General features: G+C 42.0%; 1 protein-coding gene across 3 annotated transcripts in view; it reads right to left on the reverse strand.

Moving 5' to 3' along the window:
* Positions 1 to 27587, reverse strand: part of LOC125454772 (fasciculation and elongation protein zeta-2-like) — a 126304-nt gene that overhangs the window by 53557 nt on the left and 45160 nt on the right. For all 3 annotated transcript variants that reach the window (XM_048535965.2, XM_048535964.2, XM_048535966.2), the window contains exon 2: positions 23300 to 23408. In XM_048535965.2, the coding sequence (XP_048391922.1) occupies positions 23300 to 23408 (109 nt within the window). The remainder of the gene's footprint in view (positions 1 to 23299; positions 23409 to 27587) is intronic.

Below are 27587 nucleotides of genomic sequence, written 5' to 3' on the forward strand. Positions count from 1 at the left end.
TTTCCTACCTACTAACCTCATCCTGCCCCCTTGACCTGTCCGTCCTCCCCAGACTGACCTATCCCCTCCCTACCTCCCCACCTATACTCATCTCGAAAGGCTCCATCCCCGCCCCTTTAGCTTGTCTGTCTCCTCTCCACCTACCTTCTCCTCTATCCATCTTCGGTCTGCCTCCCCCTCTCTCCCTATTTATTTCAGAATCCTCTCCCCATCCCCCTTTTCTGAAAAAGGGTCCAGGCCCAAAACGTTAGCTTTTGTGTTCGGAAGATGCTGCTTGGTCTGCTGTGTTCATCCAGCTCCACACTTAGTTAACTCGGATTCTCCAGCATCTGCAGTTCCCATTATTTCTTAACACTGTTCCAAATAGTGGTTTACTGGATATATTAGGTGATTTTCAATTTGTGCTACAAGATAAGGATAATGATTTCATTGTTCTACCAAGCAAGAGAAGGACAACAAATTCTGATGAACTGCAATATAGTATCAGGAATAATTACTTCAGATTACTAGCAAAAGTTTTACAATTGGATAATCTCTGTGATTCAAAACTTCAATTGAACTTTACTGGTTCACAGCATGTTGCTGGCTGATGAGATCACTAACTAGCTTTTGACCTGAATTGAATTAGCTTTATTGTCACATGCACTTGCATGTTTGCAGTGAAAAATTTGCAATAGTAATGATTTGGTACCATCTTAAGTATCTATACCTAGGTACCTTAGGTATCTAAGTACGTGTTACAGACTTGAAAGAATTGAAAATAAAAGTTCAACAAAGTTTTTGTTTTTGATGTAGGAAGTACTCAAATTCAAGTTTTTTCCACCAAGTTCACACCAGCACCGAGACTTCAGGCCACCTGTGCCAAGACTCTAGAGCACACTGGGTTTGAAGTCTCAAGGTCTTGTTACCAGTCCCCAGGGGCCTTGCTTTCTCTGCACCAGTTTCAGATCCAGGGCTCACTGCCCCCGTGCCAGCCTAACTTTCATCACTTTGTTCAGGTTTAGAGGTCTAATATGGAGCTATGAAAATTCAAAATTTTTCTCCAAATGATATTCCAAATTTTGAACTGTTCAGCCTCTGGTCTGCCAGTCCCACCTTTCTGCAGCTACCAATCTGCTCAAACCACACTATCTTTCCATCCTTGATGCTCTTGCCCCATCAAAACCAGTACTCTCCTGTTCTGTTTTTCTAGTATATCCCCCACCATCTTCCTGAAGTTCATCAGAGACAAACACAAATGGTTATTTTAAACAACTGGTTTATAATTCATCTTTAAATACAACCACAAACCCCAACTTCTCTGCTCTACTATGAGTCAACTTCTTATAAATTCATCCTCCCCACCTTGAAAAAAGGTAAGAGGATCTCATGGACCTATGCAGAATATCCATTCAGCTATTACAGCCAATTTAATTCATTCATCAACCAAACAAACCAAAAACTTTCCTCAAAGCCCCACCTGAATATAGTTATAACTTTGCATCTTTATTTTGGTCCTCTATCTCCTAATGTGGGAGTTCAACTTGTCCATGAGTTTCATCCTCAGCTTCCTACATTCTATTTCCAAAGTGATTATCACCTAAAGTCATTTCTTGCTCTCCATCTTGCCTAGTATTGTTTACTCTCTCTCCTTCCCTTCAATACCATGATCAACTGCCCATTTAAAAAACAACCAATGGCCCTCCTATGCCAGCAACTACTGCCCAATTTTCCCTCAAGTCGTTGAACACATTTTCTCAATTCCCAAATTGGTACCCAGCTTTCTCAGAACTTCATTTTGATCTCTTCCAACAGGTTTACACAGAACAAACAGGGGATCTTGAGGGATATGATTGACATGTACTGGGAAAGCAAGAACTGGTTAGAGATGATCAATTTGGTTTTGTGCATGGATAATCAGTGTCTCAGCTTTTTTGGAGAAGTAACAAAGAGGATTAATGAGAGCACAGCAGTGGTCATGATCTATATGGACTTCAGCAAGGTGTTCAACAAGGTTCAGCAGGGTAGACTGGTTAGCAAGGTTAGATCACATGGAATATAGGGAGGACTAGCCATCTGGATATAAAACTGTTTTGAAGATAGGAGATAAAGGGTGGTGGATGGTTGCTTTTCAGACTGGAGGCCTGTGGCCAGCAGCATGCCACAAGGATCAGAAAATAGGAAGTATGGTTAATAAGTTTGCAGAGGACATCAAAATTGGTGTAGGGGAAAGCGAAGAAGGTCAGCCCAGAGTTCAACAGGGCCTTGATCAGATGGAGCAATGGGCTGGGGAACATGGAGTTTAATTTGGATGAATGTGTGGTGCTGCATTTTGGAAAGGCAAATCAGGGCAGGAGTTATACACTTAATGGTAAGGTCCCGGAGAGCGTTGCCAAATGAAGGGACTTGAATGCAGGTTAACAGTTCCTTGTAAGTGGAGTTACAGATAGGATAGTAAAGAAGGCATTTTGTATGCTTGCATTTATTGGACAGTGTATTTAGTATAGACGTTGGGAGATCATATTGCAGTGTAGGTAGGCCACTTCTGGAATACTGCCTTCAATTCTGGTGTCTCTACTATACAAAAGGATGTTGTGAAACTTGAAAGGGTTCAGAAAAGCTTTACAAGAACGTTGCCAGGGTTGGAGGGTTTGAGCTATAGGGCTTGCTACTAACTGTCAATTAGCATTAATAGATTCAGTCTCCATAGTAATTCCTCTACCAGAGTCCACATGCCATGCATTTGTACTGTTTGAGGAGATTGTAAGACAAAGATTCAACAAAATGTTTTTTTTCAGATCTTTCATGGTATGTTAAAATGTTTTTAAAACAAAATGCATATGGGCAATCATGGTACTAGTAGTACAATACCTAAATGACAAATAAAAGTAGGTGTCGCATCAAACTTTAGGAGGTAGTGTTGAAGCCATGACAGGACAAGATTGAGGTCTTGAGTGGCTAGTGAAATGTCGCAAATATCGTTCTGTTCTGCTTGCTTTCTACATATCCAACAATTCTGTGGTGATAAACTACTGGCAACTCAAATACACAACAGAAAATCTAACAATATAAATGTAAATTCTGATAGATGTGTCTATTGAGAATAAAACGACAACTCAAAACATTGGCCAGACAAAAGCCTGAGAAATGGAACATCTTACTATTGCACTTCCAAGAATATAAATGCTTCCATATTTCTAGCTCATGTTCATTCTTGCAAGAAATAAATCATGGTTTTCAACAATCACATATCCACAGCTGAGTAAGAGATTGTGTGACTGAACCTTACTCCAGCAGCGTGGAAAGATAAGAAATAATTCTGGTGTCTGAATATTGGATTGGTATCCAGTGGGATATTCATATGGGATAAGACTAGAATGGCGCTCTCCTTCCGTACTTAATCAATTCCCCTATGTCAGGCTAGCAAATTGGTCATGTAAAAAGGGACTGTATTTAGTGAAACAATTTTGTGTGAATATGCGTCATGTAAAAGCAGTAAAAATAGGCTCTCTCATTTGCCTGTAGGCAAAAAAGAGGTGAAGGCTCAGCTACTACAAATACATCCAGGAGAAACTTATTCCTGAGTAGATAAGGAAAAAGATATTGATCTGATCTGATAATACATGGAATTACAGGTGCCCAGCACTTTAATCTTCATGATCAAACGCCTTACAGGCTGTATATGAAAAATGTCTACATAGATTCCATGCAATCAGAACACACAAGTCAAGAAAGCACAACAAAGTCTCTATTTCACCAGGATGCCAAGGAAATCTGGCATGTCCACAAAGACTCATCAATTTTTATACATGCAACATAGAAAGCATCCTATTTGAATGCATCAGTGTGGAAAGGCAACTGTTCTTCCCAAGACCGCAAGAAACTACACAGAGTTGTGAACACAGCCCAGTGCATCACACAAACCAAATCAAGACTTCCCACTGCTTCTGGAAAACAGCTAACATAATTAAAGATCCATCCCACCTCAGAGATACTCTCTTCCATCAGTCAGAAGAAATAAAATTTTCAATACATGCACGAACATATTCGAGAACTGTTTCTTCCCTGCTATTATCAGACTTTTGAGCAGACCTCTCAAATATTACCGCTAATCTCTTCCTCTCCACACCTTCTCTAGGGCTGTAACACTATTCTACACCCAGTTCTGTTACCCTGACGCACCTTGTATGGTACAATCTGCTTCTATAGCAAGTATAACAAAATGTGAGGCTGGATGAACACAGCAGGCCAAGCAGCATCTCAGGAGCACAAAAGCTGACGTTTTGGGCCTAGACCCTTCATCAGAGAGGGGGATGGGGAGAGGGAACTGGAATAAATGGGGAGAGAGGGGAAGGTGGACCGAAGATGGAGAGAAAAGAAGATAGGTGGAGAGAGTATAGGTGGGGAGGTAGGGAGGGGATAGGTCAGTCCAGGGAAGACGGACAGGTCAAGGAGGTGGGATGAGGTTAGTAGGTAGCTGGGGGTGCGGCTAGGGGTGGGAGGAAGGGATGGGTGAGAGGAAGAACCGGTTAGGGAGGCAGAGACAGGTTGGACTGGTTTTGGGATGCAGTGGGTGGGGGGGAAGAGCTGGGCTGGTTGTGTGGTGCAGTGGGGGGAGGGGACGAACTGGGCTGGTTTAGGGATGCAGTGGGGGAAGGGGAGATTTTGAAACTGGTGAAGTCCACATTGATACCATATGGCTGCAGGGTTCCCAGGCGGAATACGAGTTGCTGTTCCTGCAACCTTCGGGTGGCATCATTGTGGCAGTGCAGGAGGCCCATGATGGACATGTCATCAAGAGAATGGGAGGGGGAGTGGAAATGGTTTGCGACTGGGAGGTGCAGTTGTTTGTTGCGAACTGAGCGGAGGTGTTCTGCAAAGCGGTCCCCAAGCCTCCGCTTGGTTTCCCCAATGTAGAGGAAGCCGCACCGGGTACAGTGGATGCAGTATACCACATTGGCAGATGTGCAGGTGAACCTCTGCTTAATGTGGAATGTCATCTTGGGGCCTGGGATGGGGGTGAGGGAGGAGGTGTGGGGACAAGTGTAGCATTTCCTGCAGTTGCAGGGGAAGGTGCTGGGTGTGGTGGGGTTGGAGGGCAGTGTGGAGCGAACAAGGGAGTCACGGAGAGAGTGGTCTCTCCGGAAAGCAGACAGGGGAGGGGATGGAAAAATGTCTTGGGTGGTGGGGTCGGATTGTAAATGGCGGAAGTGTCGGAGGATAATGCGTTGTATCCGGAGGTTGGTAGGGTGGTGTGTGAGAACGAGGGGGATCCTCTTGGGGCGGTTGTGGCGGGGGCGGGGTGTGAGGGATGTGTCGCGGGAAATGCGGGAGACACGGTCAAGGGCGTTCTCGATCACTGTGGGGGGAAGTTGCGGTCCTTAAAGAACTTGGACATCTGGGATGTGCGGAAGTGGAATGTCTTATCGTGGGAGCAGATGCGGCGGAGGCAGAGGAATTGGGAATAGGGGATGGAATTTTTGCAGGAGGGTGGGTGGGAGGAGGTGTATTCTAGGTAGCCGTGGGAGTCGGTGGGCTTGAAATGGACATCAGTTACAAGCTGGTTGCCTGAGATGGAGACTGAGAGATCCAGGAAGGTGAGGGATGCGCTAGAGATGGCCCAGGTGAACTGAAGGTTGGGGTGGAAGGTGTTGGTGAAGTGGATGAACTGTTCGAGCTCCTCTGGGGAGCAAGAGGCGGCGCCGAGACAGTCATCAATGTACCGGAGGAAGAGGTGGGGTTTGGGGCCTGTGTAGGTGCGGAAGAGGGACTGTTCCACGTAACCTACAAAGAGGCAGGCATAGCTGGGGCCCATGCGGGTGCCCATGGCCACCCCCTTAGTCTGTAGGAAGTGGGAGGAGTCAAAAGAGAAGCTGTTGAGTGTGAGGACGAGTTCAGCGAGGCGGATGAGAGTGTCGGTGGAGGGGGACTGGTCGGGCCTGCGGGACAGGAAGAAGCGGAGGGCCTTGAGGCCATCTCCATGCGGAATGCAGGTGTACAGGGACTGGACGTCCATGGTGAATATGAGGTGTTGGGGGCCAGGGAATTGGAAGTCCTGGAGGAGGTGGAGGGCGTGGGTGGTGTCACGGACGTAGGTGGGGAGTTCCTGGACCAAAGGGGAGAAAATGGAGTCCAGACAGGTGGAGATGAGTTCGGTGGGGCAGGAGCAGGCTGAGACAATGGGTCGACCAGGGCAGGCAGATTTGTGGATTTTGGGAAGGAGATAGAAACGGGCCGTGCGGGGTTGGGGAACAATGAGGTTGGAGGCTGTGGGTGGGAGGTCCCCTGAGGTGATGAGGTCGTGAATGGTGTTGGAGATGATGGTTTGGTGCTCGGGTGTGGGGTCATGATCGAGGAGGCGGTAGGAGGTGGTGTTGGAGAGTTGGCGTCTGGCCTCGGCGATGTAGAGGTCAGTGCGCCATACTACCACTGCGCCACCCTTGTCTGCAGGTTTGATGGTGAGGTTGGGGTTGGAGCTGACGGAGCGGAGGGCTGCCCGTTCTGCGGGGGAAGAGGTTGGAGTGGGTGAGAGGGGTGGAGAGGTTGAGGCGGTTAATGTCTCGACGGCAGTTGGAGATGAAGAGGTCGAGGGAGGGTTGGAGGCCTGGGGGTGGTGTCCAGGAGGAGGACTTGTGTTGGAAGCGGGTGAAGGGGTCGGTGGAAGGAGGGTTGGGTTCCCGGTTGAAGAAGTAGGCGTGGAGGCGAAGACGGCGGAAAAACTGCTCTATGTCCAACCGTGACTGGTATTCGTTGATGTGTGGTTGTAGGGGGACAATAAACACTTTTGTGTCTTGACGTATGTGACAACAATAAGTCAAACTTGAACTCGAACTCAAATTCAAACATTCAAAGTCAAATTCCACAGAATTAACACAATAAAGGCCAACACTAGAGCGTAGGATGGGGTGCAGTACTATCAAAGGGATTGTCTTTTGGTTGAGCTGTTAATCCAAGGTCCTCCCTACCGGATTGTGGACACAAAAGTTTCCATGATACTTTTTAAGCCACCACCTTAGCCTATATTACCAAAACAACTGCATTTCAAAAGTGTATGACTGACTATAATAGCATATGGAACACTGAGGAAGTGATAAGATGCTTTAGAATCAAAATTCTCTCTTTCTGAAAGAACATATTTCAAGTTGTGGTACTGACAGGTCTTATCAGGTTTAAGGTTTTTGGTTTAAGGTTTATCCATTGAAGTTAGTTAACTGAAAACAGACGTTTTCAAACTTGCAGTTCCAAAATCCCGTGAGTTCAAACCAAAATCAAAAAGCATATATGTAAAAGGAACTTAGTTACATGGATTTTAAGGGCTTCTGTTTGGTAGGGTTTGGTCTGCACAGGGCCTTGGAATCTCAGAGTGAACTCCCCTGCTTTGTAATACAGCTATTCTTTACTGTAAGGCAAAAGTTGATGTATTGTGACCAAGAAAGGTCATGAAATCTGTTCAATTTTCTCCATATTAAATCATAGTACAGTAAATAATAAATTTACATTTGTTTCACAAAGTGAGTGTTAATTGTATTATATTTATTCACAGCAATGTTTTACAAATTCGGTGATGAATCAAACCTAAATTAAAATCCTCTTTCCTGCTGATTGGGCTTAATACATGCACGATTGCTGTAGAATTTGGGTATGCTACACAAAGCCTATGTAATGACAGCCTGCAGCACCAACATGACAACAGCATTTATTTTTAATAGCTGTGTTTATATCATGTCTTCAAAGCAATAACAACTGCCCATAATCTTATGTTTGACAAGCTACGTTTTTAAAAAAACTAGGGCAAGCGACCAAAAGTTTGATTAAAGAGTTAGGCTTTAAAAAAACAGCAGAGAAATCTGGAGTTGAAGAAATTAAAGGGAATTGCAGTGTCTACAGCAGCTGAATGTACAGCTGTTAATGATGGAATGTTGAAAATCTGCAAGTGCAGAGAAGGTGAAGATTGAAGTACAGATCTCAAAAGGTTGGTCCAGTTGATGCATGTTGCAGAATTAGAGGGACAAGGATGAGAGTTTTTTTTTTAAAAAACAGAATCAGTATCACTAAACCAAGAGCAAATGAAGGTCAGTGAGCTCGGGATGCAACATATAAATCACCCTGGAAATCAGTCAGTAGAGTTTTGGGTAAGGTCAAGTTTAGGAGGTTGGAATAAAATATTTTAAAAAGCTACAGTATTATTTACTACAGTCTCAGTGAAGCACAACAAAACTTAAGTTGCATCTCCTGTGAATGCTTTGAACTCTAACTATAATTTTCTCTCGACTCTCAAAAACAAAACATTAGTTTTGGAATATCCAGAAGACATGAAAGGTGCTACGTAAATAGTTTTTATTTTTCACATCCCTTTATTACAACTACAAGAGAAGTCAGAAATGAGCAAAGGCCATTTGTCCTAAAGAACCTGGTCTCCACTTGTGTGCTATTCCTCAACCATGGCAACCTAACTGCCTTTCAAACGGCCATAATACTCAACTTATATAAATTGAGTTTGTCAAGGCTTCAAGAGTTGCATTGTCCCTAAAATGCAATGCCTAGGGATGGATATAATGCTCTCACTGAGGCAGATCCAGTCATTTATAAAAAGGATTAGCATAATTCCCCTGATTTTCTGCTGTACTGTAATATTTAGAAAGCATCTGGGACCCTTGGATTTATTAAACAGCCATCTCAACCTCTTCTGCTAGCTCCAAAGATTTGCGAGCATATACTCCAAAGTCTCACTCTTCTATAAACCCTTTTGAAAGTGCACCAGTTAGTTCATACTACCTTTCCTCATTCTTCCTATTGAAATGCACCGTATTCTATTTTTCAGCATTGAATATGTCTCTTCTGTCCTCTCTGCCATCCTGCAGCCTGCTACCATCAGTCTCATTATTGGCTATACTTCAGTTTTCACGTCATCTATAAGTATTTAAATGTCCTGTATTCCCAAATCTAGGTTATTGACAAAAACCAAAAACAGTGATCCAAATGTTGACTCAAGAGGAACTCTATTGTCTGCCTTCTTGGGTCTGAAAAGCAGCTACTCCTCAATGCACTTGGCTTTATATCTCTTAGCCACATTTGAGCTGATACTGCCTTAATTTCCATTTGCACTATTTTGCAAACCGATGTATTTAATAGTATTTGGTCAAATGGCTTTTAAACTCAATAAATAAATCAACCATATTACGTTTGTCAACTTTCCATTACTCAATTAAATAATTCAAATGTTACTATTAACTAATAATGGGTTTGCGCAGGGGATATCATGTGTCGCTAACTTGATTGAGATTTTTGAAGAAGTGACAAAGATAACTGATGATGGCAGAGCGTTGGGCGTTATGTACATACATACTTCAGCAAGGCATTCAATAACGTTCCACATGGTAGATTAGTTAGCAAGGTTAGATCACATGGAATCCAGGGAGGGCCAGCCATATGGATACAAATTGGCTCGAAGGTTGGAGACAAAGGGTGGTGGGGAATGGCTGCTTTTTGGACTGGAGGCCTGTGACCAGTAGTGTGCCACAAGGATTAGTGCTGGGTCCACTAAATTCCATCATTTATATAAATGATTTGGATGTGAACATCGGAGGTACTGTTAGTATGTTTGCAGATGAGACCAAAATTGGTGGTAAAGTGGACAGTAAAGTAGGTTATCTCACAGAGTACAATATGACCTTGACCAGATGGGCAGAGGAGTGGCAGATGGTCTTTAATTTAAACAGTTGCATTTTGGTAGGCAAATCAGGGCAGGATCTATACACTTTATGGTAGGTGGCATTTGGTACACTTGTTTTTATTGGTCACTGCATTGAATATAGAAATTGGGATGTCATGTTGCAGCTGTACAGGATATTGGATAGGGCACTTTTAGAATATTGTGTTTAATTCTAGTTGCCCGGCTATATGAAGGATGCTGTGAAATTTCAAAGGGTTCAGAAAAGATTTACAAGGACGTTGCCAGGTTTGGAGAGTTTGAGCTCTAACGAAAGGCTGAAGAGACTGGCACTATTTTCCTTGGAGTGCCAGAGGTTGAGGGGCAACCTTACAGGGATTTATAACATCATGAGGGGCAGGAGAAGGTGAAAAGCCAAGGTCTGTTCTCCAGGGAGGGGAATCCAATACTAGAAGGCATAAGATTATAAAAGGTGAGAGGGGAAGATATAAAAAAGGGACCTAAGGGACATTTATACAGAGGGTGGCACATATATGTAATGAGATGCCAGGAGTAGTAGTCGAGACTGGTGCAATTACAACACTAAAAACATCTGGATGGGTAGGATGGGTTTAAGAGTGATATGGGCCAAATGGGACTAGATTAATTTAGGATATCTGGTTAGTATGGACAAGTTTGACAGAAGCGTCTGTTCCCATGCTGTATGATTAAGTGTAACACTTCCTTTTTTTTAATTCTACAAATGATTCAGTAGTGGTAGGTCAACAACAGATCAACATCAGTGTCGTTTTGTTCTGTTCAGACATAAATTTACAATAAAGAATATATTGGAAGTGACAATATCAGCCTATAAACTATTTCATACTTTAGAAAATAAGTTAACTGACTAAGTTAATGAATGTCACAAGTCACATTTCACAAAGATAAGGCCTGCCTTAGAATACTGTAAAACAATTAAACAAGATGAATAGTCATCAAGGTATATCTAATACTATGGAAGAAATTTCTTAATAAGATTCCAAACCCCCCCAGAAATAGGGGTTATATTTATATACAGTACAGTGTAATGACCAATGATCTGAAAATAGCACAGAACGGACATTTTTATTGCTTTTTTGGACTGGAGGCCTGTGACCAGTAATGTGCACATCTGTGGAATCTGTAAATGGTTTGGAATAAAGTTTGAAAGTACATTCAGGAGTTTGTAATTTGCAGATGCATTTGTCCAGGGCATTACTGGCATGAGTGACCACTGCATTCTTTATAGAAACAAAGTTCCATATTCACACTGAGGATACCCTCCATAGTTGTGTACGACACTATTACAGCGTTAAATGGGTTAGACCGCAAATAAAAATAGCAACTCAAGGGCACCCATGTGACACTGTGAGCCATCATTAGGCGCAGAATTATACTAAAATGAAACCTCCAATTTCATGGTCTGATACATCTTCCACCCTATTAATACCATCAAGCCAAAGAGTCATTTACATAGAACAGTACAGGCCCTTTGGTCCACAATGTTGTGCAGACCTATTATCCTACTCGAAGATCAAACTACGCTGTATACCCTACATTTTACTATCAACCTTGCTTCAAAGAAGAGTGCAGGAGATCGTGTCAGGAGCAGCAACAGGCATCACAAATGAGGTGTCAACCTGATGAATGCAAAACTACTTATGATTTCTGGCACATAAATGGCACGTGGTAGTCAAAGTTAAGAGATCCTACAACTAGTAAATCAGATCTATGCTCTACAGTCATATCACATCCAATTGTGAACAGAAAATGACAAATAATTCACTGGAGAAGGCCATAGAATATTTCCACCCTCAAAGATACAGTAGCCTAAACACACTGCAAAAGACAAGGCTGAAGCATTCGCAACAGTCAGCCAGACGTGCTGAATGAATGAGCCATTGTGCTCTCCTCCAGAGGTTCCCAGAATCCCAGGTGACAGGCTTCAGTCAGTCTGATTCACTGCAAGTGATATTAAGGAACAGCTGAGTACTGCAAAGCATCTGAGCCCTGACAACATCTGGTTAATAGCTTTGAAGTCTTGAGCTCCAGAACTTTCTGCACCCCTAGCAAAGCTGCTCCAACACACTTACAGCACTGGCATTTGCCAGACAATTTTGGAAGAGAGAACAAAAGAACTGTATTGTTTTAAAGGGTAAAAACTGTAGAAAATTGCAACACAGAAGGAACTTGGGGGTACTTGTGTGTGAAATACAAAGGTAGCAAACAGGCAGCTGGTAATTAAGGCCCTTATTTCAAGCTGGTGGGAGTACCAGAGTAGGGAAGTCTTACTGTAACAGTCCAAGATACTGCTGAGACCACATCTGGAGCAATTTTGGTCCTCTCATTTAAGAAGAGATATTATTTCATTGCAGGCAGTTCAGAGGAAGTTCACCTGATATGGACAGGTTGTCTTACAAGCAAAGATTAAACAGGTTGGAGATTCTACTCATTGAAGTTTGGAAAGATAAGAGCAATCTCCTTGAAGAAAAGGACTCTTAAGGCCTTGACAAGAGTCGATGATGAGAGGACATTTCTTATTCATGGGAGAGTCCAAAACCAGAGGACATATACTCAGAATTAACGAAGCTCCAATTTAAAACTGAGATGAGGAGTGATTGCTCCTCTCAGAAGCTTTAAAGTCTTTGGAATCTAAGGAGTAGATTTAAAATTAGTAGATTCAATTTCTGGAGTTTAAAAACCAAGCAGGAAAACACAACAGAGCTTTATCAGAGGCTACAGTGATGATGTTATCCAGCAGGGTAATGAAACATCTGCGGAACAACGAACCAGCTCGGCAAGCCTACCAACCACAAGAGTCTTTGGAACGCCTTGCCACAGACAGCTGTGGGGGCAACAGTCCTTGGTGGCCTATGGGAGGGATGATTTAAGGCAGAGATAAAATAAAATAAAAGATAAAATTCTTGATCAGTAGCAGAATCAAGGATTTATAGGGAACTGGCAGGAAAGTGTAAGGGAAGAGTGTCGCATCAACCATTACCGTATTAAGTGACACAGCAGGTTTGAGGGGCTGAGTGATTTACCCTCGTTGAGTCCTTCAGGCTGTAGGGCATCCAGGCGAAAGATAAGGTGGTGTTCTTCAAATTTGCGTTAAGTCTTCCGAAAAACCACCAACTCTCAAGCTTGCCTCAGAATGCAAATTTGAAGACCACCACCTTATCTTCTGCCTGGACACCCCCCAGCCTGGAGGACTCAACACTGGAGAATTCAATTTCAAATAATTTTTCCACCCATTCCCCAGCTCCATTTCCAGCTGCACCTCCTCTCTTCCATTTCATTCCACATTCTGACCCTCACTTCCAGCCACCAACTAGATTCATCCCTCCCATAGGCCACCAGGTCATACCTACCAGTGTCCGCTTATCACCACCATTCCACTAATCCCCCACCCCCCAACTTTATCTGCAGCTCCTCCTACACCTGCATGCACACCTGAAGAAGGGTACTACCCAAAACATGGACTTCTCCTTTGCCCTCAGTTACAGCCTGGCTTGCTGTTGTTCTTCTAGCCTCCTGTTTGTCTACCTCAGAATTGGGAATGTTTGCTGATAATTGCAATGTGTTCAGCACCATTCACGGCGACTCAGTTAACAAAGCAGTCCACATCATCCAAATGCAGCAAAAGCTGGACAAAAGCCAGAGTCAAGCTGATTGGAAATTAGCATTCACTCTACACAATGTCAGGCAATGACTATCTCCAACAAGAGAGAATTTAAATTATTGTCACTAGACAGCAGTGGCATTATCATCACTGAATCCCTCACCATCAATATCCTTAGCACTATTGTTGACCAGGAACTGAATTGACTCTGACATACGTTGGCTGCAAGAAGTCAGAGGCTGGGATCTTACAGCAAATAACTCACCTGACTCCCAAAAGCCTATTCACAATTTTGATGTGGTTATGGAAAACCCCCACTTGCCTGGATATGTGCAACTCCCGCATCAAATCAAGAAGCTCGACACAATCAAGAACAATGCATCCATTTGATCGGCAACACATTAAAAATATTCATTCCCTTCACCATTAGCACACAATACGCCACATATGGAAGCAGCGCAGAATTCACCAAGCATCCTTACTCAGGCCCTTCCAAATCCACAAGCACTACCACCTAGAAGGACAAGCGTAATAGGTACATGGAACAGTCATGTTAGCACCCCTCCGAACCACTCACTATCCTGAAGTTGGCCATAGATTACTGCTCCTTCAGCAGTAATCTATGCTGATTAGTGCCGCTAGGTCAAAATCCCAGAACTCCCTAACAGCATTGTGGGTATACTTATACCTAATGGACTGCAGCAATTCAACAACACAACTCATAACTACCTATTCAAGGGCAATTAGGGATAGACAATAAATAATGGCCCAGCCAATGACAGCCACACCCCTTGAACGAACAAAAATAATTGAAGTTTTCTTGAATTGTGCAGGTTGGCTCATATACCTTAGTGATCCTTGGCCTGGGTGCAGTATCAAAAGCAAGAAAGTTAACAAAAATCACGCAGCCAGACTCATGGGTCTGCAGCAACAGACAGGAGAACAGAGGTCTGTTTACAGCAATTGTATGTAACACAATTAAACAAGGCAGCTAACCAAAGCATGGTTTAAAAAAGTGTTGTGAATTTGACAATTTTACCTCTACTTCTTCAGTTTTGCCAGAGTTGACCAGCCCATTTAATGGTATTTATTACAGGCCTTGCAATGAGGAGTTCCTTCAGAACACTGGACTTCAAGACTGTGGCAAACCTACCTAAGGAGGCTCTGTAAGTATACTCTATTCAGGAAATGACTGTTTCTGGGTATGCTGCCAATGATCGCAACTAGAGGGCTGGATCAATTGAGTAGAAAAGAGAGATCCAGTATTACAGAATTTTGGAACTTCACATGGCACTACATCTGAGGTGAATAACACAGCAGCTTGTACTTGTTGAAAAAGTACCTTTAATGCATTAATTTTTTAAAGTTAAATTTACCTTTGCCTTTACTTGAAATATCGGATCTTCATTCATGTTTAATTTGTAGTGATCTTCATTCATATTAAAGTAGAAGTTACAGAGTGAAATCATCTCAATAATTTCTTCATTTCATAAGACCATAAGACATAGGAATGGAAGTAAGGCCATTCAGCCCATCAAGTCCACTCCGCCATTTAAATCATGGCTGATGGGCATTTCAACTCCACTTCCCTGCACTCTCCCCGTAGCCCTCGATTCCTTCTGAAATCAAGAATTTGTCGATCTCTGCCTTGAAGGCATCTAATGTCCCAGCCTCCACTACACTCTGTGGCAATGAATTCCACAAGCCCTCCACTCTCTGGCTGAAGAAACATCTCCTCATTTCCGTTTTAAATTTACCCCCTCTAATTTTAAGGCTGTCCCCATGGGTCCTAGTCTCCCCACCTAATGGAAACAACTTCCTAGTGTCCACCCCTTCTAAGCCATACATTATCTTGTAAGTTTTATTAGATCTCCCCTCAACCTTCTAAAAACTCTAATGAGTACAATCCCAGGATCCTTAGCCATTCATCAAACGTTAAAGCTACCATTCCAGGGATCATCCGTGAGAATCTCCGCTGGACACGCTCCAGGGCTAGTATGTCCTTCCCCAGATGTGGGGCTCAAAATTGGACACAGTATTCTAAGTGGGGCCTAACTAGAGCTTTATAAAGCCTCAGAAGCACATCACCGCTTTTATATTCCGACTCTCTTGAGATAAACTACATTACATTTGCTTTCTTAATCACCTGCTAGTTAACTTTTAGAGAGTCCTGGACCAAAACTCCCAGATCCCTTTGCACTTCTGCTTTACGAATTTTCTCACCATTTACAAAATAGTCCATGCCTGTACTCTTTTTTCCAAAGTGCAAAACCTCACATTTACTCACACTGAAATTCAGCAGCCATTTCCTGGACCACTCTCCTAAGCTATCTAAATCTTTCTGCAGCTTCCCCACCTCCTCAGTACTACCTGCCTGTCCACCTATCTTTGTATCATCGGCAAACTTCACCAGAATGCCCCCGTCCCTTCATCCAGATCATTAATATATAAAAAGGTGAACAGCTGCAGCCCCAACACTGAACCCTGCGGGAAACCACTCGTCACCGGTTGCCATTCCGAAAAAGAGCCTTTTATCCCAACTCTCTGCCTTCTGTCAGCTAGCCAATCCTCAATCCAAGCCAGTAGCTCACCGCGAATATCATGGGCCCTCACCTTGCTCAGCAGCCTCTCTTGAGGCACCGTATCAAAGGCCTTTTGGAAGTCTAGATAGATAACATCTACTGGGTTTCCCTGGTCTAACATACTTGTTACCTCTTCAAAGAATTCTAACAGGTTTGTCAGGCACGACCTCCCCTTACTAAATCCGTGCTGACTTGTTCTAATCTGATCCTGCACTTCCAGGAATTTAGAAATCTCATCCTTGACAATGGATTCAAGAATTTTACCAACTACCAAGGTTAGGCTAATCGGCCTAAGACTGACACAAAGTACTTAAAGTTCTTCAGCTATTTCCTTATCTCCCATCACTAGCCTTCCAGCATCAATTTGGAGCAGCCCAATGTCTACTTTTGCCTCTCATTTGTTTCTTATATATTGAAAGAAGCTTTTACTATCATCTCTAATATTACTAGCTAGCCTACCTTCATATTTGATTCTCTCCTTCCTTATTGTTCTCTTTGTTATCCTCCGTTTGTTTTTGGAGCCTTCCCAATCTTCTGATTTCCCAGTGCTCTTGGCCACTTTATAGGCTGTTTCCTTTTCTTTGATAAAATGCCATGGCTGTCTAATCACACCCCTAATAATCTTACTTTTCTTTGGGATGAACCTCTGTATTGCGTCCTCAATTACACCCAGAAACTCCTGCCATTGTTGCTCTACTGTCTTCCCCGCTAGGCTCTGCTTCCAATCAATTTTCGTCAATTCCTCTCTCGTGCCCCTGTAATTATCTTTATTTAATTGTAACACCATTACATCCGATTCTGCCTTCTCTCTTTCAAACTGCAGACTGAACTCTACCATTTTATGATCACTGCCTCCTAGGTATTCCCTTACTTTAAGGTCTTTTATAAAGTCTGGCTCGTTCGTGGGTCGCTTGTAAATATGGCTTTTTTGGTTTCTAGCTCCCCCATTCGGATTGTAACAAAATTGATGTAGTTAACAAAGACTGTAACAGGTGACATAAAACTAAAATGAGAACACTTTACAACAGTGACTACCAATATGAGGGAAGATGATAATGGGTAATAATAATTAAGGCCTGCAGACAAAAAATCCATACTCTGAACTGATCTCACACGCTCACTCACACACACATGTCTTGCCAAAAATTAAGCTGTTTTGTGTATAAAGTTACTGAAATATATTACTGTGTGTCCACACCTCATACTTCAATGCAAATCCTTGGTGACAGTGTGTGAAGTATGAAATCCTAACATTAATTCTGTACAGTACTGTAGAAATGTATGGTAACTGAGTGCTGTATTTCAGTAGAAGTCCCTTGGGACTAGTGTACTTCAATTCATACCAGTTAATTCCCGAGTTTGAACTACTGCAAGCTGTAGTCTGTCAGTACTATATGGGCAACTGGCTCCAAAACCTCTTTTGAGCTGGGTCTTTTCTAATGTTGGCAACTGGGTCCAAAAAACACTTTTGGATGGGAAGTGCAGTCCCATGGAATTTAGGATACGAAACCCATCAGGTAAATATATAATAGGAAATTAAGATGTAATTTGGCAGCTAACTGGAACTCATTTTAACAATAAAGTCAGTTGAATTGCAAATTCTTGTAGTTAATTCCCGCTGTAGCTAATTTGAATAGATGCCAATATAAAGTTATTGACTTTAATCCAAAATGTGTCTCAAATTTTCTTTCAAGAGCCTGCTGTTTTATCTCTACACCAAAGCTTGTTACAAACTTTATCACAATGCAATACTAAAAACGTTACTTTTATCTGTACAGAAGGATGTAACAAAATTTATTGTAATTAATAGAATATTAACTAACTCTATATAAGCAGTTCTATTATAAATTTAATAGACCAAGTAGACAAACCACTGTGGAATGAAACACTAACAAAATGTTTGTAGTTTGCTATTTGGAGAAATGCATACAGAATTGCAAAATACTTTGCAAACAGACCAGACAAAACACCGCCGTACACTTCATTTTCATACGTTTTATCCTCATCATTACGTACAATCCGCCCATACGTATGCCCTTACTGTAGCAACCAAGAGGATTTTTTGAGTCCCTGCATTGTATACATTCAAACAGACAAATTTGGCTTCTCTATTGGTTAACTATTTGTCTCCATCCATTTTTAAAAGATGGAGAGCTACATTCACTATTCATACTTAGCAGAAGCCTTTAGCCTAGTTTCATTTTAAAAACCTTTCTTGGGATGAGGGAGTCAATCGGCATGGCAGCCATTTTCTCCACCACTTCGTGTTTCCTGGATAAGATGATGAACATTCTCCTTGAGCTTTCACTGTTGTAATGTAGCAAAATATGACAATTTTTTGTTTGGAACTGTTGCGCAAATTAAAATGACATGACTGACCAACCAATCTGTGTTAAGATATTCAGTTGAAAGAAGGACATTCTCCAAGACCTCAAAAGTTTGACGAGATCCTTTACGTTCATTGGTCATGCAAATGAAGCCCCAGTCTAAAAGTTCCTACCCATTAGGATTAGCACATCCAAGTTTATAAGCAAGTCATAATAAATCAATTTAATTTCAATAAATAGATAAGCACAGAGGCACAGAGATTCAATCTACATTTTAAAAATGCTTCAAAATTGTTATAATAGAATTAATTCCTAAATATGCAGGCACAATTCGTATTAGAAAGTAGTTTAACTCAATTGAATTTGACAATCAAAATAGAGGCTCCCCTAATCATTGTCATATTACCAGTTAAACCCAGCTATATAAAAACAGCACAATTCCAAAATGGTAAAGCAATTTAATTATAATTGTAGCATTAAGTATTATATTTTGTAACACTGGTTAATCATTTCCGTTTTCTTACATATTTTTGACAGCTGTATTATAAGTGGAGTTCTGTGTATTTGCTGGCCAAACTCAGTTTGGATTCATTTTGATGTCAACAAGATTCACAGGGTCAACAGTGAAAAGATGCTCACTTTTAGACATGTGTCTCAATTGATTAAAAACATTGGGAGCCTTCTGATTTTCACTTTCTTCTGTAATTAGGCAGAATCAGCTGTGCAAAACACTCAATTAGGGTCAAAAATAAAACATCAAAATAAACCAGGTTCAGTTAACAAAACAACTCCTGAAGGAAGAATTTTCTTTTGAAGTAAATAAATGCTTACAAATGTCTTTACAAAATATCTTTGATAGTTTTTATGCAATGAACTTTGCTCACTTCCCAGTGACTCATGACTGAAGGTATGTTCTTCATTGACATGTGTAGGCAGAGAGACAAGGAAATTAAATGCATTTGTTCTGCACAAGAAACGTGGCTGGATGGGTCACATTGCTAAATATCACAACAATGTTTCTAAATTCTAGCTGACTTCTGGATTTTAATTTTTGCTCACAAGTTTGGATTTTTCTAATAGAAGGCTTGTTGCCTTAGATGACTGTTTGGAGGACAGTCCAAATGGCACAGCCAAAAGAAGTGTACAGGGAAATCAGACAGTGAACGTGTATCTTTTGGGAAGTATATGTTTGGATGTCATGCAAGGACAGAAATATATTCAACTACAATAGCAATGAAAAAATCCTACCTCCAAATTCAATTGTAAAGCACCTTCCTCAATTATGGCTGATATTAAGTAACTCAGTATGGCTCAGAGTTCAACTTCCTGTGGTGTATTTGCTTTCAGAAATCGGCAGCTTGACATTTTACAAAACCTGACAGACATACAAAGCTTCCCTCAAGAACACAGCAGGGTAATCGCCATATTGAAATATGCAAAAAGTTATTCGCTAGAAAAAGAGAACAAATAGCAGCTTTAGACTGGTTCAAGAACAACGAAGGGGTCACCTCAGAGAGACAGTAAAATGTAACCATGACAATGTTTCCTTTAACTTTAATTTGCCACGCATAACTAGCTTGATGAACTGCGTGGTCCCTTTAAGTTTGATGCCTGGTTGCACATACACATACCTTCCACATAGTCATTTCTTCTTGTCTATGCTGTACGTTCGCGATTGCAATGTAGAAGTGCAGCTTACAAGATGATTGACTGCATCAGGGACTTCCAGTTATAAGAACATTTAAATATTTAAAGAATATCTATTCTCTAATTTAGAATAAAATTGAGCTGCTGAAAGAGGGCACTTAGTCGATGTTTTTACATGGAATAGTCTTCAAACTTAAAATCCTGTCATGTGGCCCTTTCAGTCATTCACTTTTAAAGTTGAGTATTGCTGAAACAGATACATGTTGCCAAAACATTTCATCCTGCACTTATCAAGACAAATGCAAGAATACCAAATTTCAAATAGTGACAACACTCCCAACAGCATTTATGTACAGAAAACAGACTGCAACAGCTGAAGAGGGGAGCTCACCACCATCTTCTCAAGAGCAACTAGGGACAGGCAATAAATGCTGGCTCAACCAGCAATGCCCATATCCAACAGACGAATGAAAAAGAAGCAAACAGTCTGTGCTATGGAAATAAAGGGTGCCGACTGGTTGGCAAGTTGACCCTGATTCACTGAGACATGCCATGGCGAAAGCCATAAGACTTCCCAAGTAATTCAGAAATTGTACAAGACTTGAACATATTCCAGTTGTTTGCAGAGAATGACTCCCTATGTAAAAATATGTATCGATAGATGGAAGTAGGTTGTGTTATTCAGTACTGGACAGCCCATTAGCAAACTTCTAAATTAGCAAACCAGAGAAAGGAAACGCATTAAACAGTTGCATCTCAAAAGCAAATTACACTTGGACTGTTTTAAGGTGTGTCAGGCAATCCTTACATGTTGCTGCAGCTTCAAAAATTCAAAATATTTCTTTGACATATTTCAGATTAACATGGATTACGTTAGATTTCCTTTACATCTTCTCCACTACTGTATAGCAAGGGAACAAAAGGATTGCAGATTTCATTCAGCAGCTTGTGAACAGAGATAATGGCAACTGCAGATGCTGGAGATTCTGAACACAGCAAGCCAAGCAGCATCTCAGGAACACAAAAGCTGACGTTTTGGGCCTAGACCCTTCATCAGAAAAGGGAGATGGGGACAGGATTCTGAAATAAATAGGGAGAGAGGGGGAGGCAGACTAGAGATAGATAGAGGAGAAGTTAGGTGCAGAGGAGAGTATGGGTGGGGAGGTAGGGAAGGGATAGGTCAGTCCGGGGAGGACGGACAGGTCAAGGGGGCGCGATGAGTTTAGTAGGTAAGAAATGGAAGTGCTTGAGGTGGGTGGACAGGATAGGTGAGAGGAAGAATAGGTTAGCGGTCGGGGGCGAGCCGGGCTAGTTTCCGGGATGCAGTGGGGTGGGGTGAATTTTGAAGCTGGTGAAATCCGCATTGATACCATTGGGCTGCAAGGTTCCAAAGCGGAACATGAGTTGCTGTTCCTGCAACCTATGGGTGGCATTATTATGGCACTGCAGGAGACCCATGATGGACATGTCGTCTAAGGAATGGGAGGGGGAGTTAAAATGGTTCGCGACTGGGAGGTACAGTTGTTTACTGCGAACCGAGCATAGATGTTCTACAAACCAGTCCCCAAGCCTCCGCTTGGTTTCCACAATGTAGAGGAAGCCACATCGTGTACAGCGGATGCAGTATACCACATTGGCGCTTGTGCAGGTGAACATTTGCTTGATGTGGAAAGTCATCTTGGGGCCTGGGATAGGGGTGAGGGAGGTGGTGTGGGGGCAGGTGTAGCACTTCCTGCAGTTGCAGGGGAAAGTGCCGGGTGTGGTGGGGTTGGAGGGGAGTGTGGAGCTAGGGGGATTCTCCCAAATTTCCCGCACCTCATCCCTCACACCCCACCCTTGCAATAACCACCCAAAAGAATATCCCCCTAGTCTTCACATACCACCCCACCATCCTCCGGATACAACGCATCATCCTCCGACGCTTCCGCCATCTACAATCCAACCCCACCACCCAAGACATTTTTCCCACCCCACCCTTGAATGCCTTCCAGAGAGACCACTCTCTCCGCGACTTCCTTGTATGCTCCACACTCCCGCTCCGCTCCCCCACACCCGGCAGTGTCCACTGCAACCACAGGAAGTGCTACACCTGCCCCCACACCACCTCCCTCACCCCCATCCCAGGCCCCAAGATGACTTACCACATCAAGCAAATGTTCACCTGCACATGCACCAACGTGGTATACTGCATCCGCTGTGGCTTCCTCTACATTGTGGAAACCAAGCGGAGGCTTGGGGACCGCTTTGCAGAACACCTATGCTCAGTTCACAGTAAACAACTGCACCTCCCAGTCGCGAACCATTTCAACTACCCCTCCCATTCCTTAGACGACATGTCCATTCTGGTCCTCCTGCAGTGCCATAATGATGCCACCCATAGGTTGCAGGAACAGCAACTCATATTCCGCTTGGGAACCCTGCAGCCCAATTGTATCAATGTGGATTTCACCAGCTTCAAAATTTCCTGTCTCCCCATTGCATACCAAAACCAGCCCAGGTCGTCCCCGCCCGCCTAACCTGTTCTGCCTCTCACCTATCCCCTCCTCCCACCTCAAGCCACACCTCCATTTTCTACCTACTAAACACATCCCACCCCATTGACCTGTCCGTCCTCCCCAGACTGACCTATTCTGTCCCCACCTATGCTCTCCTCTGCACCTATCTTCTCCTCTATCTCTAGTCCACCTCCCCCTCTCTCCCTATTTATTTCAGAATCCCCCTTTTCTGATGAAGGGTCTAGGCCCAAAACGTCAGCTTTTGTGCTCCCGAGATGCTGCTTGGCCTGCTGTGCTCATCCAGACCCCCACTTTTATCTTTCATTCAGTAACTTATAAACTTTCAACAGGAACTCCAAGTTACATTCATTACAGAAGTTTTAGCTGTGGGAACAGTAATATCGGTGGATTGTCAATATTTTATATTATTTCCTATTTGTAGTATTTAAAATAGGCTAAAAACATACAGTTATGTTTTAGTCCTAGCTAAAATGGAGATAATTGGGTAATCCCCCTGACAATCACTGCTATAAGTGCTTGGGTATCCAGTCTATGAACACCACAATCAAAATTGAACTGACAGCCGTGCCTCAACAAGGCCATCAAGCTGCTTTTTTATTTGCAGTCTTTTCATTTGAATTCTGGAAGAGTTTACACGGTTTTATCTGAATATACATGTCTGGTGCCTTACGCAGATAGAAGGGGCACAGAAGTAAATTCTGCATGAAAGTACTAACATATAAACGGACATGTATTTTAACAAACATTTTATTATTGGTATTTTAATCACCAGCTGCCAAAAGATTGGGCATAAAAATATTATTTATAAATCTATAAAATCATAAATTAACCTATGACAATAATAGGGCTGTTTCACACAACTTTAGTTGATTTTATAAGCAGAAACAAAAGTCCTCTAATTCAGTGTTGCCCAAGGCAGTCAATGGTGAAATACTCACCGCCTTTTCCGACAGATTCAATGTTGGCAGGTGCAAAGCTCGGGTGTGGGATGTCTTCCAGTCCACAGCCATTACATTACCATAGTTATCAGTCAGTGCATTCCAAATCCTGGAGAGAAAACAGATGCATCAACAGAATGGCAATGAGGTAAGTGACTGACCACTTGTCAACTTTATCTCAAGCAAACAGTATAATCTTTAATACAGTGCAGAAATATCTCAGAGAAATTACTTCAAAATTTATGTTTAGAATAGCAAATGTTTTAAGCTTCACTGTCTTCGAACTTCCTACATTATTTAGGATACGCTGTCTCAATGAACATTGATCAGCAGCATAATGTGGATCTGCAACCACACAATCCAAATTTCATCACCTTGCTCCCATTCAGTCAGGTAGATACAAAAGCAGAGCAACATACTTCTCCACAAAGGAAAAAGAAACAGTTTAACTATGTTGGCACAAACCTTACATTTAAGGTATGGTGTATAAAGAAAAGATGAGGGAAAATACCATTTGATCAAAAGGTCAGAGCTGTAACATTTGTACAGGCAATACTTAAGACAAATTCTGACTTGGAAATTATATTGTAACAAAGGTTGTTCAAAGCGGATTGTATGACATTGAAACAATCAAGAAAATCATGCTGCAAGACCTTGTATGTTTTAAATGATAATTATATTATCTGACGAGTACTTATTGTGATAAAAATAGAATTGTTACATGCACTGATGAAAGGCCAAAGCGGCAACTGGCTTGTAGACTATGACCAGAAACAGCACAAGTTTGGTTCTTATTCCAAGCAGAATGCAAGTTACAAGGGGCATTATATCTATTGCAAGCAGTAAGTGAAGCCACAACTGTAACTCAGTGGTTCATTATCAGAGGCTGACTAGAATTTATCTGTCGGTCTCCAAGACCCCGAGATGACAAGGGCTGGACTATTTCATGAAAACACCTACCCAAAAGGAAAACCAATGAGCCATTGCTCCAGATAGGCTTTCAGCACTCTACACCTGCGTGACCACAGTGCAAGCCTTCATCCATAAAGGATGATACCTCAAAAAAAAAATGGCAACCAGCTGATCAGACACATTTTTATTCAAAAGTTTACAAAGCTGGAAAGCACATATATTCTGGATAGCCTACTATTGGTCCACCAGCTTCAAGAGCCTACTACCATTTTTAATTAGTTGGTGAAACCACCCTTTGGTAAATAAGTGATTAAATGGAGGAAGATTATATCCAAGTAATTATTTCCCACATTGTGTGGGGACTCCTATTGGACTCCAACTTAGAAGTTCTGAAACAAGATCCTGCCCCACATTCCAAAATCTTCCAATGTGTTGGTTTGCTGAGTTGACTGGTTTTCGTGCAAACATTTCATCTCCCTTATGGGGGGCATCTTCAGTGCTGTCCAGCTTCTGCTGAAGCATTGTTGCTCTGTCCCGCTTTGAATTTATATGGTCCGGTCTATCATGGTGGGTAGTCTTGTTTCAGGTTTTGTACCGTGGTGGAATGTAAATGCAGTCTATTTTAACATGTTTGTTTATCGTATTGGTGGTTGAAAACCAGGTCTCCAGGATTTCTCATGCTCGTCTTTGTTTTGCTTGTCCTGGTACTGTAGCTTTATCCCAGTTAAACTAATGCCCTTCTATGTTGGAGTGTATTCAAACAAGGGAGAGTTGGTTGTACCATTTTGGGGCAAGTTGGTGTTCATGTATCCTGGTGGCAAGTTTCACACCCATCTATCCTATGTAGTGTTTCTCAGTTGTTGCATGGTAGTTTGTGTATCATATTTGTCCTGCTCATTGTGGGTATGGGGTCTTTCGTCTTTGAGTGTAACTGAAGTGCGGCTGTTGGTTTGCATGAAAACCAGTCAAATCAGCAAACCAATCAACAACTCCAACCACAACCCAAGTTACAGATCTTTGTTAAAACATTAAACACTTCCAATGCACGTCAGAGGTTTTCTCCATAACTCCATCAGCGACCAACATGAGTAATAAGTATCCCTTTAAAGGAGCACATGAAATCAACATGAAATTCATGTCCACTCACAGCTATCTACCATTGAGAGATAGTTAGATGCAGCAATGGTGCTAAAATGACATTAATCTCAGAATGCTTGTAGGCATTTTAAGTAACAATCAGCTGTTTAAAACTTGCCTGGGCATTTGTTTCAAGCATTGGCTTCAGTTCCTTTACCAAGTTGTGTATTAAACAAGGATTAAACTAATAAATGTAGCTTAAAACTCTATCTTAATCACTTCAGAGGCTCTTTAATACATAAACATTCAACATTTTGGCCTCAATTGCTTTCTGTGGCAGAGAATTCCACAGGTTCACCACTTCTGGATGAAGAAATGTCCAGTCATCTCTATACTAAATATTCTACTTTATGTACTTGCACAGTAACCCTGGTTCTGGACTCCCAGGCCATCAGAAAGATCCTTCCTGTATTTATCCTGTCATGACCTCTTCAGATTTCCCCTTCATTCTTCAAAACTCCAGATAATGTGGTCCTAACTGATCCAGTCTGAGTCAGTTCTATCAACCCTGGAATCAGTTTAATAAACCTTGGTCGCACTTTCTCCATAACTAAAACATCCGTCGTCAGATAAGGAGATAAAAGCTGCACATAATACTCCAGGTATGGCATCACCGAGGCCTTGTACCATTGCAGGCAGACAGCACTGCTCCTGTACTCTAATCCTCTTGGCATAAATGCCAACACACCCTTTCCCTTCTTCACCATCTGCTTCGACTGCAGGTAAATTTTCAGCAACTGGTGTATGAGGGCACACAAATTTCGTTATACTTCCCCCTTCCCAGTTCAGGATTAGTACAGCTATTCCAAAATTGGCAGTGCGATAGTATTTCAAACATTTACCCAGAATCTTCATCCCATGTGATTTGAAAAGCTAAATCAATGGTTTACCAAACTTATTCAGCAATCTCCATTGCTTTGTCAGACATTGCATTTTAATTTCTAAACCCAAGGCCGCTTGGCCCTAAGCAATAATCCACACAGCTTTAGCTGCACCTTAGTTTTCAATTATTGAACATATGGCCTCATAATCACTTTTTGGGGATTTGAATTATATTCATGAGAGGAAGAACTTAGATTTATGTAGCAGCTTTCACAAGACCTAATCATCCCACAGTCAAGTATCTGAAACGTGATCACATTACACAACACAAAATCAGAGCAGCCAATTGTATCTAAGCAAGGCCCCATGTTCAATGAGGTAAATAATCCGATCGTATGGATCATTACTATTGGTCAAAGGAAAAATGTTGCCCATACGGATGGAGAATGACAGTTAATATTATAGGATTGTTTACATTTGCCCGAGAGGGCAGGTACGTGCTTGGTTAAATTTCTTATCCACAGGGAGGGCAGGTGGTGAGGATGAGACAAAGTCTACAGAGAGATATAGGTAGATTAAGTGAATTGGAAAAAAAAACTTGGCAAATGGAATACAACGTGAGGTTATGTATTTTGGCAGGAAGAGGAGAGGAGAGGAGATGAATGTTATTTACTAGAGAGAGACAGCAGACAGCTTAAACACAGAGGAACTTGAAGGTTCTCATGTACAAATCAGAAAAAGCCAACACACAAAATTCAGCAGATAATAGGAAAGGCAAATGGAATGTCAGATATTATTTCACAGGCAATAGAGTATAAAAATAAGAAAGCCTTGCTAAAACCATGCAAGACACTAGTTCAGAGTATTCCAAGCATGATTTAACAATTTTAGGCTCCTTATTTAAAGGCAAGGTACAATGGCATTGAAAGAAATCCAAATAAAGTTCATTAGGTTGATTCTAGGAGAGGTTCGGTAGGTTAAGCCTGTACACAGTTTAGAAGAATGAGAGGCAGCCTTATTGAAATAATGAACTCTTTAGGGGGCTTGAACGGGTAGAGCAGAGAGATTGTTTACCCTTGTAGAAGAATGCAGGACAGAGAGCATAATCTCAAAGTAAGGCAGAAGTGGGGAGGTATTTCTTCTCTCAAAATAATCAATTTTAAACATTCTTTGCCACACAAAGGGCTGTGGACGCTGGTTTGCTAAAGGAAATTCAACGTGGAGACAGACAGATTTTTAGATCAGTCAAGAGAACCACAGGGGAAAGCAGGAAAGTGGAATTCATGATGATCTAATCAGCTACTATTTCATTGACTAGTGGAGCAGACTCAATGGGCTAAATGGCCTATTTCTGCTCCTTCGTGTCATAGTCAGACCTCCAACATTATAGCATTCCCTTAGTATTGCGCTGAAATGA

The sequence above is a fragment of the Stegostoma tigrinum genome, chromosome 9, assembly GCF_030684315.1.
Source record: "Stegostoma tigrinum isolate sSteTig4 chromosome 9, sSteTig4.hap1, whole genome shotgun sequence".
In the NCBI taxonomy this organism is placed as follows: domain Eukaryota; kingdom Metazoa; phylum Chordata; class Chondrichthyes; order Orectolobiformes; family Stegostomatidae; genus Stegostoma; species Stegostoma tigrinum.